This window comes from Aspergillus wentii (assembly GCF_001890725.1).
Source record: "Aspergillus wentii DTO 134E9 unplaced genomic scaffold ASPWEscaffold_5, whole genome shotgun sequence".
In the NCBI taxonomy this organism is placed as follows: Eukaryota; Fungi; Ascomycota; class Eurotiomycetes; order Eurotiales; family Aspergillaceae; genus Aspergillus; species Aspergillus wentii.
In genome coordinates, this window is record NW_024467836.1 from 1690856 (window position 1) to 1701402 (window position 10547).

At 44.3% G+C, this 10547-nt stretch overlaps 5 protein-coding genes across 5 annotated transcripts; 2 read left to right on the top strand and 3 right to left on the bottom strand.

Annotated features, from left to right (window-relative positions):
- Positions 1-1412: 1412 nt before the first annotated feature.
- Positions 1413-2020, bottom strand: ASPWEDRAFT_42278 (histone H2A). The gene is made up of 4 exons (XM_040835743.1): positions 1938-2020; positions 1800-1888; positions 1542-1745; positions 1413-1488 (listed from the first exon to the last, which is right to left on the bottom strand). Exons 1-4 carry the CDS (start codon positions 1988-1990, stop codon positions 1433-1435), a joined length of 402 nt encoding a protein of 133 aa, XP_040687984.1. The 5' UTR covers positions 1991-2020; the 3' UTR covers positions 1413-1432.
- Positions 2021-2558: 538 nt separating this feature from the next.
- Positions 2559-3427, top strand: ASPWEDRAFT_42279 (histone H2B family protein). Its single transcript, XM_040835744.1, has 4 exons — positions 2559-2807; positions 2866-2937; positions 2987-3074; positions 3126-3427. The coding sequence occupies exons 1-4, from the start codon at positions 2636-2638 to the stop codon at positions 3214-3216; spliced, it is 423 nt and encodes a 140-aa protein (XP_040687985.1). The 5' UTR covers positions 2559-2635; the 3' UTR covers positions 3217-3427.
- Positions 3428-3649: 222 nt separating this feature from the next.
- Positions 3650-5123, bottom strand: ASPWEDRAFT_52561 (cysteine protease ATG4; the record flags this gene model as incomplete). The annotated part of the gene is made up of 5 exons (XM_040837765.1): positions 3650-4022; positions 4096-4323; positions 4375-4543; positions 4601-4902; positions 4975-5123. The coding sequence occupies 5 exons, from the start codon at positions 5121-5123 to the stop codon at positions 3650-3652; spliced, it is 1221 nt and encodes a 406-aa protein (XP_040687986.1).
- Positions 5124-5716: 593 nt separating this feature from the next.
- On the top strand, positions 5717-8287 carry ASPWEDRAFT_29474 (putative R3H and G-patch domain protein; the record flags this gene model as incomplete). The annotated part of the gene is made up of 8 exons (XM_040833289.1): positions 5717-5728; positions 5922-5933; positions 5965-6009; positions 6047-6054; positions 6229-6254; positions 6366-7154; positions 7205-7760; positions 7843-8287. 8 exons carry the CDS (start codon positions 5717-5719, stop codon positions 8285-8287), a joined length of 1893 nt encoding a protein of 630 aa, XP_040687987.1.
- Positions 8288-8539: 252 nt separating this feature from the next.
- On the bottom strand, positions 8540-10212 carry ASPWEDRAFT_60727 (putative C2H2 finger domain protein; the record flags this gene model as incomplete). Its single annotated transcript, XM_040838533.1, has 3 exons — positions 8540-8940; positions 9070-9977; positions 10094-10212. The coding sequence occupies 3 exons, from the start codon at positions 10210-10212 to the stop codon at positions 8540-8542; spliced, it is 1428 nt and encodes a 475-aa protein (XP_040687988.1).
- Between the last annotated feature and the right edge of the window lie 335 nt (positions 10213-10547).

A 10547-nucleotide genomic window follows, 5' to 3' on the forward strand; every position in this document is an offset into this window, starting at 1 on the left:
ATTGGTAGCCTTCGAATTCTAAACATCATATTCAAAAGCGTCGGGTGGCCGTTGCACTGTATACCTATTTTCTATTCAATGCCGAGAACTACATTCTATGTCATTGAAACCTCCTATCGAGGAGCGAGGTTTGCATTGCAAAAGTGTAAGTGGCCTATATAAAGCAGCTTTTTTTTTTATACCTTCCGCTAGGCCGTATGGTAGATGCCTACGGTACCTAGGTTCCTTAGCTCCATCTGGCTAAATAAAATCCGGCCAATCAAATACTTCATAGTATTATATAAATATAGGTACCTATGTCAGTAGACCATCAACCTAGTGACTGCGGATGGCAAAGGAAAGGGGAAAGAAAATGGCCAGGAGAAGAAGCTGGCAGAATAACTGGACTGGAGCGGCCAGAGCAGGAAACCAATGAGCGGACAGGAATAAGCAGCAACGGCTTTGTCCATATAATAAGAGTACCTAGACCTTTGGATGTTAGAGAACTACTAGTGGGTAGTACGGATTAAACGGTACCTGATGGTAGCACGCCGTACGTCTGTTTAAACTTTTAGATTAATATCTACCAAGCGACTCTACGTATGCTGCTTTCTATTGATTTAAAAATGCTAATTATTTCAGTGCCACGTGATATTATATGATGGAGTATTATTGAAATACATATTTATTAAGGTGAATGGGGGTAACCAGTGATGATGATTGTTAAGAACCACCATTATATATATTCATCCGCTCTATATGCAACAAAGGCCAGGTATGTTCCGGCACCCAGCGATAACTCCAGTGTAAATAAAAAAGGATTTCCTCTCCGATGTATTCAAATACCATTTTGCTGAAAGCTAAGTATTGTAGAATTCGCTCTACAAGGAGAGTGCATATGCTGCGGTTCGATTTTTACTGAAAATACTCCGTAACAAATAATGTATGCAGGTACATTTGGAATCGACCATAGTTGATTCTAAGGGGATGCTAGGACATTTAGTGAGAAATATTATATACATTATACTCATGCCTGTTTGCTGGAGAATTTTATATCATGATGCCACAGCTTCCGTGACACTGAACCTAGCCTTCGCTCATTGTGCATATGCGGCGATCTAATCCGTAGTGACTGCAAAATCAAAATACGCACTAACCGACTGGCTAATCCGGGGTTCGGACTCGACCATGAAACAATACCTTACCAAAAAGGTGAGTTGGCCATACCCTGCCAGGGGTGAAAAGAAAAAGTTTAACAAAACTGTGCTTTGGAAGCTGTCGATATCATTCCATGTCCGTGGACATAATGTACAACCATAAAATTAAGGGAAAAAAAAGAAAAGAGAAAACGAAAAAGCAGAGCCATAAACGTGCCCAGTCCAGAACCCCGTTATCACATCAATAAGAGAACCAAACCACGCCGAATCAGAAAACCCACGAAAAAACAAACAGTTTACAGCTCCTGGCTGGGGCCCTTTCCACTCTTGGGAGTCTTCTTGGGGAGAAGGTCTACAGACACAATTAGTTATCAAAGACAAAGTTCGAACGCATTCCAGACTTACTTTGGTGGATGTTGGGCAAAACACCACCCTGTGCGATGGTGACGTGACCCAATAGCTTGTTCAACTCCTCATCGTTGCGAATGGCAAGCTGGAGATGACGGGGGATGATGCGGGTCTTCTTGTTGTCACGAGCAGCGTTGCCTGCCAGTTCGAGAATTTCAGCAGCGAGATACTCAAGCACGGCAGCGAGGTATACAGGGGCACCTAAATATCCCAATCAGCGACGAAGTCATACAATATGTCCAATGAGTATCTTACCAGCACCAACGCGCTGAGCATAGTTACCCTTGCGGAGCAAACGGTGGACACGTCCAACGGGGAAAGCGAGACCAGCCTTGGACGAACGCCTGGATCATGTTAGTCTATGTATTCATACAGTTGACAATTTCCACATACGATTGCGCGTTCTTGCTGCCACTGGCTTTGCCTCCGGATTTGCCTCCAGTCATTGTGTTGGTTTCGAAAATCGGTTTTTTAGTGTTGGATAGGGTGATGGGAAGCCGGGTTTGGGGTCGTTCAGAAATTAGAATTGCGATGGATGGGGTACGGTACAAAAGAACGGTTGGCAGCGCGAGGGAGCGGAGGACATTTATAAGGACGCGGCGAGGGTGACGTTGGGTTACCCAGATGTTGTTCAGATCACTCTCTCGCTTAGCGGGGTTGTCCAATCACGACCGAGATCATGTACTGGCGCATCCATTGCTTGGCAATGTATCTGCTATGATCCGTGTGGCCTAGTCGCGTTGGTGTTCCAGATCGAGTTAAGTGCTGTAATACACCCGCGTACTCTCCATTACATGGGCCTTGGCGTGATCTTAGTCTATTTTCCCTCGCTTTTGACGTGTTTACCCGGTTCTAATCATACGGATCATACACAAATGTGACGGTATTGAAATTCTGCCTCCCTCGCGCACATCAGGATCAACTGGGCTTTCGCGGCCTAGTATAAGTACCGCGCCTCCCTCGTCACCGCGTCTCATTCATTTCATTTTCCATCCCCATTTCATCTCTGTCCACGTTTACGCTCGCCCACCGTCAGGTTTTCATAATCTATCGTATTCAAATTTTAAGCTCAACGAACACAAATCATCAATATGCCCCCCAAAGCTGCTGAGAAGAAGCCTAGCACTGGCGGCAAGGCCCCCGCTGGCAAGGCCCCCGCTGAGAAGAAGGAAGCTGGAAAGAAGACTGCCGCTGCTGCCACCGGTGACAAGAAGAAGCGTGGAAAGACCAGGAAGGAGACCTACTCCTCTTATATCTACAAGGGTATGTGATGGATATTCAGGTGCTCTAGGAGATCGATACTAACATTTTCCCGTTGCAGTGCTCAAGCAAGTTCACCCCGACACTGGAATTTCTACTCGCGCCATGTCCATCCTGAACTCCTTTGTCAACGGTAGGTCCATTCTTCGGGTAGTCTATGGATTTTTCTGATTGTTTGATAGATATCTTCGAGCGCGTTGCAACTGAAGCTTCTAAGCTCGCTGCCTACAACAAGAAATCGACTATCTCATCGCGAGAGATCCAGACCTCGTAAGTCTGAGTATCACTTTTTCTAATGATCACCTACTGATGGGTTTGCAGTGTGAGGCTCATCCTCCCCGGTGAATTGGCGAAGCACGCGGTGTCGGAAGGCACCAAGGCTGTGACGAAGTACTCCTCTTCCGCCAAATAAGCTGTTTCATTCTGTGCTTTGCGTTTTTCTTTTTCTTTCCCCCCTTGTGTTTTCGCAGGATTTGTTCATTTATTTTTTTACCTTTTTTTTTTTGCTGCCTCGCTATCTGCAGCGGTTCTGAGGCGGTGGGTTTCAGGGTGTTCGCGGGATTTCTAATGTGTCATGGGATGGCTTTATTTTTTCCCCTTGGGCCAAATGTCTTTTATGGTTGTTATTCGAGACGTGACTGCGGTGTAACATAACTCGGATCTGGGGTTGGTTGCGCGGTGTCATCTTCCCTACTAGAACTCGAAATTTCAGGTGCTTTTGCGCATATGATTCAGGTATCTCGGTTGGTATTGGCTAGAAAAGCATATTGCGTTCTATTTCGTCACCATGCTGTCATTGAATTAAGCCAGACGAGCAATGTACGGCATGTATTCAAATCATCAATCTATTCGAGACCATCGGTATCATCGAGAGTCTCAACTTCATCAAGTGCTTCTTCTCGACCATGTCCGTGGTTAGGCTCGATTTGACCACTGACCACATTCACGACATGCTTCCCTTGTAAAGATTCAACTCTGTCTTTCCAATCCACCCAGTCATTTTCATCCCTAATGAGAAAGCCGATCAACATGCTTGGATCCATATCTTTGATATGTATTCTTCTTAGTCGACGGGTGTGATAAGTGTCCAATTCTTCGTCGGTATAAATTCCGCCAGCATGTCCGTATGGTAGTGCAGGGCGCGTATGGTGGGGGTCGAGGTAAAAAAAATATGGGCCTTGGACGCCAACAAAGTAATGAGAGGCCGACGGACGCCCACTATTGCAAATGTTCCCATGTATTAATATTCAGTGTTACGTAAGCTGTGGTGGGTGTGAGATTGTGAACATACCCTGCGATGCCTACCGACTGGGGGTACTGTAGTACAGCTCTCAGTCCATCCCAGTATACTGGTGTAATATGATCGATCCCGAGTCTGATGCCTAACAATATGAGGGTGGGGTTTATTCGCCCAGAATCATCGCATGCAATGCTCATAAATTTATCTTGATAGACATCTGATGTATCGTTCGTGACGTATACTCTCAGTTTCAGCTGTTCACATTGGCTTGAGAGGATCCTGACTCATCTGTAAGCTGGCTCCCTTGGACCCATGAAACTCATTACTCACTGTATACACTTTGCTGTCGCGGATGGCCCGAACCATTCCCCGGGGTATTTACTACATGACTCGGCCCCATGCTTTACGAATTGGTGTATTGAGAAGGGGGCTTCCGGAAGGTCAATAAATAATGACAACAGTTGCAATTCTTCTTTGCGATTCTCTCCTCGGCGCCAATCTATAGTCATATTAGTTATGCGTCTTTCGTCGAAGGGGTTTCGGCACTAATAAATACCGCGTCCCAGGGTCAATATCAATAGGCAATTTGCTAATAAGCTCTGGCCAGATCTTATCATACAGCCCCATCCGGTGTCAGAGGTGAAGCCCTGTGAGTCCATGAGCTGGTTTCTCAGTCGTATGCCTAGTGACATTGATGGGTTTCTATCATGCTTGTCGGGTCTTGGTATTGGCGCGAAGTTGGAGCGATACGTCATCCAGATCTTTGACTCGAGATCAGTAAGGAATGCTTCTGGCCATCCATTGTCAGTGCTGTCGTGTGATGTTGTACTCTGTTCGACTGGGTTGCCCTCATTTGCACTCAGGGGCGTCGATGGTCCTAAGGAGCAGTGAGTGTCTGTAATATAATTTTTGTTCTGTTTGTTTCAGAACTGACTATGTTTTCCTTCGAGTACTGCTGGTTGAGCATATTTCCTTCCCAAGCACCATATGGGTATATCCGGCCCTTCATCGTTCTTGGGCTCTGGGTCCCATAAATATTGCACGATGCGCTTGCATCGCCCTATGTCGATGCTGTTCATTTCCGCGTCGGTCGCTTGGTGTGGCTATCCTGTGGAGATTGTTGACTATATTTATCGGTTCCTGTTGATGGTGTACCCATGTCCATATAGATAGCACATGCAGATATATATTTTTGACGGGAGGCTCCGAGAGCGAACAATACCCAAATCTAGTAACAGACAAATGAAATATTAACACATTATTCTGGGTGGACTATTGACTAACCTGACAATGAATGATGCCCAGAGTATGCAGTGATTATCAAAGGAGGGGGCTGTGAGGTATGATGCAGTCACGAGGAAGATGGAATTGCCTACGTCATCACATTACAGAGGTATACTTCGTATGGGTAGTTTGATAACACACATGATATAAATTTAAAGCCCTGAAAAATGACAAAGCTAGTGAGGGTTTGTTTACATATAAATAGTATATATAATGGAATACAGCCCATCTCTTATATACAGTAATCAAAGTTGAACCTCAAGCGCCTATATATTAATTTGTGGCAGTTGTTATTTGCATGACACCAACTACCGCCTTCCTATATAGATACTTTTTCCTTCTTACTAAGTATAGCAAGGAGTATCTCTTGGTTCCCTGATAGCCGGGCATGTATAACAGGGTATTTGGGGTGGTTAAGAATTAGGGTGTTAGTATAGGTTAGGGACTTTTTTTTTTCTTTTTTTTAGAGTAACTGTCAGGGGGTGAATGGAAATTTTATTAAAGTCATTCTACCGTAGTAAAAAGTTAAGGTGGTTAGGATATCATGTAGATTAAATAACTAATAATTCCATCCATGGATGTCTAATTTCTAGGTAAGTACCAAGGTAGGTATATATGTATAATATCATGTGACAGTTACTATTCACCGCCTCCATTAGCCCCCCCTCATTAGTCATAAAAGTAGGTAACTACTACTAGGTACTACTTCGTATCTTAGGTATCATTGTAAGTATCGCAGGCAAAATATTTAATCACCCGTCTCCACACATTTGGCACTGCTGCCAATAATCTAGTAGCTCTAGGATCTATGATTACTGTCATTGCTGCTAATAATCACCCTCCCCTAGCCTGTTATCCTCACTACCCGCACTGATATACTACCAATAACTGCATTAATAGATATATCTTACCAATGGCTCGTCACAGTAAGACGAAGGCACGGATCAAAAGAGAGAATGTCATGGTAAAGGCTCATACTGGTACTGGTTACAATGAATTATGATTTTCGACTCATTTGTTTAGCTGACTACTTCAAGGTCCACCGCTGCACAAATTTACCATGCAACAAGAGGCACGAAATACAGAAGGTCGTAACCTATGGTCATCTGGGACTAATCTTCGCCATAAAGCTGTTCAGTTCGTGAGCGCAAGTGACCTACAACCAGAGGGCGCCGAAGATCATGTCAACCAGGAAACCAGCCAAGGCTTGCATGGGCAAATAACAGCATCCAAAAAGAACAACAATGACACTAATGGGACACTAGACCACGAGGACAACACAGAAAATGGTGTATTTTCCCTCGACCTGCCAGGCGAAAGTGTCACTGATACTGGACTTCCGGACCAAGTCTTGCAACTGCCTCCAGCCCCCCAAGAGGAATCAAGCGAGGATGAGGTAGTGTTTCTCGGGCGAAACAAAAATACCCAACATATGCCATGTGGTGATGAAGTGACATCGTCAGAGATGTTTATGCCGAGTCACTATCAACGGCGGAGACGCTCTACAAACATTCAACCTGAAGATGATAGAAACTACATCGGGCTCAAACAGCACTCTGCAAGGAAAGGGAAGCAAAGAGATTTGCAAGAAGATGAAAATGGTATTCTGGCCGATTATATCGCGAACATGGACAATGACTATCAAGAGCTTTATAACCCATCTGATATGGACACAGAGAGCGCAGCCATGGAACACTCCAATTCAACTAGTTCCACCGCTGGTGATATAACGGGTATTTGTCTCAAAAGCAATGATCTGCCAGTAAGAAATGGTCGCATTTCCCCAGAACAGGGGAGCAAGGAATTGGATCTAGTGTCGCCAGACAGTAAGCATCTCCCAATTTACGTGCGAAATAACCTGTACTGAGCTCAATAGATTTAGACGTTGAAGTGGCCGTGGAGGCATTTGGTATCCCACCAAACAATTCAAACAACACCCCGACAAGTTTATCAATTAGTTCATACATGAGGGAAATTGATAACGAGGAATCTGATATTGACTCTGAGGAGTACCCCTTTGATATGAAAACGGACATAGAGGCCATCGAGACTCTACAAGGTGGTGTCAAAGGGCACAGTGCCACCCAGTTTTTATCATCAGCATCATCCTTTGCCGATGCATTGGAATTGGATCCATATCGTGGGTTTGACATAATGGATTTTGATAGGCCGAGTATCAGAAACAAGTCAAAAGGAAAACAACGTGCTTTTGACTTGATGATCTCTGACAGTGAGCTTGAGCTTGAGCTAGAAAACGCCTGGCAAAATGACAGAACAAAGAAGAAGGCCAAAAAACAGAAGCGGGAAGAGCTACGTTCTCAAGGACTACTGGGCCGAAGTAAACCTGATTTAAAGATTAAGTATTCAAATGGGATGAGCATTGATCATTTCAAGTCAGAAATACGCATCTTTCTTCTTTCACCAAAGAACAGGTAAGTTTTAACACCAGGAACAAAGTTTTGATGAAACATGCATCATATGCTTCTTTTTCGGTATACTGATTTTATTTTCCAGTTTATCCCTGCCCCCTATGACCAAACAACTTAGAAAACTTGTTCATGACCTAGCAAATTCGTTGGCTTTGAAGTCACAGTCGCGAGGCAAAGGGTCTTCAAGATTTCCCATTCTCTACAAAACATCTCGAACCCCTAACTATACCACAAAAACAATATCCCAGGTGGACAGAACGTTATCAAAAGGGAAATTCGGCTATCGTACTAATCAATCGAGTCAGAAAAACTCTACCAAAGCGCGACGAGGTCGTCCTGATGCTTCTGTCTCTTACATGGACGGTGATATTGTTGGTGCATCTGCACCTGAGATTGGAGCAGAGAATAAAGGAAGAGCAATGCTTGAAAAGATGGGCTGGAGCATGGGGACTGCTCTTGGTGCCACCAATAAGGGTATCCTGTTGCCAGTTGCACATGTTGTAAAAAACTCCAAAGCGGGCTTGGGATAAGTCTGTCTTGGCCATGCTATGACTCCCCGCTCAGCCAGTGTGTTATTACAATGTGGTACAAATAGAATTGATTCGGAAATGATCGAAAGTTGCCAAAGTGGTGATGCATTGCAGCCAGTTCTATCAGTTCTAAATACTGGTTAAAGGCAACGTAGGCTGTAGATGTATATCACCCCCATGACACCATGACCAAACGAAAAGATGGGTATGAAAGTATTGTCTTGCTAACCAATCATTCATGACCGCTTTACTTTAACCATATTGACGTTGGATAGGTTCTGCGTGCCCAAGTTCTCGAATATGGGAGAACAGTTGGGTCCTAGAAGGGAAAGAAGCATTGCAAATTGTACAATTCAATCCTGTAAGTTCTCCCGCTGCTTTCTGGGCCGCCTTCCTGGCGCGTTTTTGCTTGGCTTTGCCCATTTTGCTGAGAGCCATTGGGGCTGGCTTGTTTATGTACGACGAACAGAAATTGTGAGACAATGTGTCTATTTCGTCATGATTGTCTTCCCGGATTGCATGTTCTTCTGAAAGAAGTCGGTCTTCAACGGCTTCCCTCGAGGCATAGTCAGCATCAGCATCGTCGAATTCGAAAACGGTGTTTTGTTGCTGTTCCACATGTGATATGATGTTCTCACCCCAATCGGATGCATCTTTCGGGTTCGGTTGTCTATTCAATTCCAAAACTATTTCATCATTATCGCCGAGAGATGCGACATCTGGCCATGCAATATTGCTGTTGTCATACTGGTTTAGAACCTTTCCAAGGCCCTTGTTTCCACCTGCATCCAAATTCCATTGCTGGTCCTGAACTAGCATCTCCCACCGAAGCTGCTTAACCGCTTTTAGGTGTTTCTTGCTTCGTTCGTGGGCCTCAAATTGCTTTTGACTCTTGAAATTTTTGTGGCAAACCACACATTCAAAATGTTCCGTTTCATTATCGGAGCTATCATTTTGATCATATTCGGGCTCCTCTGATTTTGCCCAGTCCGGCGTCACATGGCCTCGTAGCTTGGACTGGTTGACTGCTCGTGACCTGGCAGCTTGTGCAGCAGTAGACTGGCGAAGATGTTCCTGGCGCTGTGATTCAGTTTGGGCATTGGCCTTGTATCGTGGATCGCGCTTTTTAACAAAAGCCACAAGCGATCTGACGGCGTCATTAAACTCGCGAATGCCTTCCTCTCTTAGGCGCTTGTTTTCCTTTTCCATCAGTCTACGGACACGACGGTCCGGGGCTTCAGAGTAGCGGTAGACATCTTTCCATGCGTATGACTTCTTCGTGGAGAACCCACTCCACGCAGCATAAAATGGTCGGACGACCCCTTCAAAGTCATCATCACGGGATCCAAAGCCGGGATAATAAATGGTATCAGTGCTGTCCCAATTTGAGGCTGTTTCTTCCTCGAGAGCAAGCCGCGCAAAAGTCTCACGGAGACCACCGAAGAACCCCGTTTTATTGTCTGAAAAATCCATCCGAGGACTAAATTTTGCGAACAGCTTGAGGATATCACTAGAAGTTGTCATACGTGTATTGTACGAGTAACAGTCCTGCCCAGAATTTCCATCGCTCCCAAGAAAAACGTCTCGATGAGAATCATACCATGTCCTCTCGTGGGGGTCTGAGAGAACTTCATAGGCTGACTGAATTTCGGCAAACAATTTGGTGGCAGACTCTGAGTTTCCATAGTTCCTGTCTGGATGCAACTCAAGGGCTTTTCGCCTGTATGCCTTCTTGATCCTGCGAAGTAGATATTTTTCTTAGCTTTCATTTTTGTTGAATTGGGGTCAAGAATCAGGCGAGCTTACTCCTCCCCAGAAGCGCTCTGTTGCACATCAAGAAGTTCATAGTAGTCTACCTTTTCTTTTAAACCCCCTTCATTGGACTCTGTGCCCTTCTGGCTACCTGTGGAGTGATACTGTCCCATGACTTTATGTAAAAATATAAGAGGTATGATGGTTGGTGAATAAAGGGAAGGCTAGAGGGCCAAGAAAAAGAAAAGAAAGAAGGCTAGTTAGGTACTTAACAGCAGTCACTACCACACAAGATAGTATCACCACTTTGGATATACTGCTTTGAAACCATTATATACTAGTATAATCTAGATATATACTAATGAAATATTAGGAAGTAAAACTGGAGCTATTAATATTATTATGAGAATATATAGATAATAATATTATATTCATAATAAAGTAATATATATGTGGCTTCAAATATATCACTTAGTAGTAGTATTAGACCTCTTATTCCTGTTATAGC

What these genes read in the sequence shown, in the direction of transcription:
- ASPWEDRAFT_42278 (XM_040835743.1), bottom strand. Translation starts at nt 1,990, where the DNA reads ATGACTGGAGGCAAATCCGGAGGCAAAGCCAGTGGCAGCAAGAACGCG. An exon ending in TGCTCAGCGCGTTGGTGCTG is followed by an intron (nt 1,746 to 1,799) that starts GTAAGATACTCA and finishes TGGGATATTTAG; the next exon opens with GTGCCCCTGTATACCTCGCT. An exon ending in TTTGCCCAACATCCACCAAA is followed by an intron (nt 1,489 to 1,541) that starts GTAAGTCTGGAA and finishes TTGTGTCTGTAG; the next exon opens with ACCTTCTCCCCAAGAAGACT.
- ASPWEDRAFT_42279 (XM_040835744.1), top strand. Translation starts at nt 2,636, where the DNA reads ATGCCCCCCAAAGCTGCTGAGAAGAAGCCTAGCACTGGCGGCAAGGCC. An exon ending in CCTGAACTCCTTTGTCAACG is followed by an intron (nt 2,938 to 2,986) that starts GTAGGTCCATTC and finishes ATTGTTTGATAG; the next exon opens with ATATCTTCGAGCGCGTTGCA. An exon ending in TCGCGAGAGATCCAGACCTC is followed by an intron (nt 3,075 to 3,125) that starts GTAAGTCTGAGT and finishes ATGGGTTTGCAG; the next exon opens with TGTGAGGCTCATCCTCCCCG.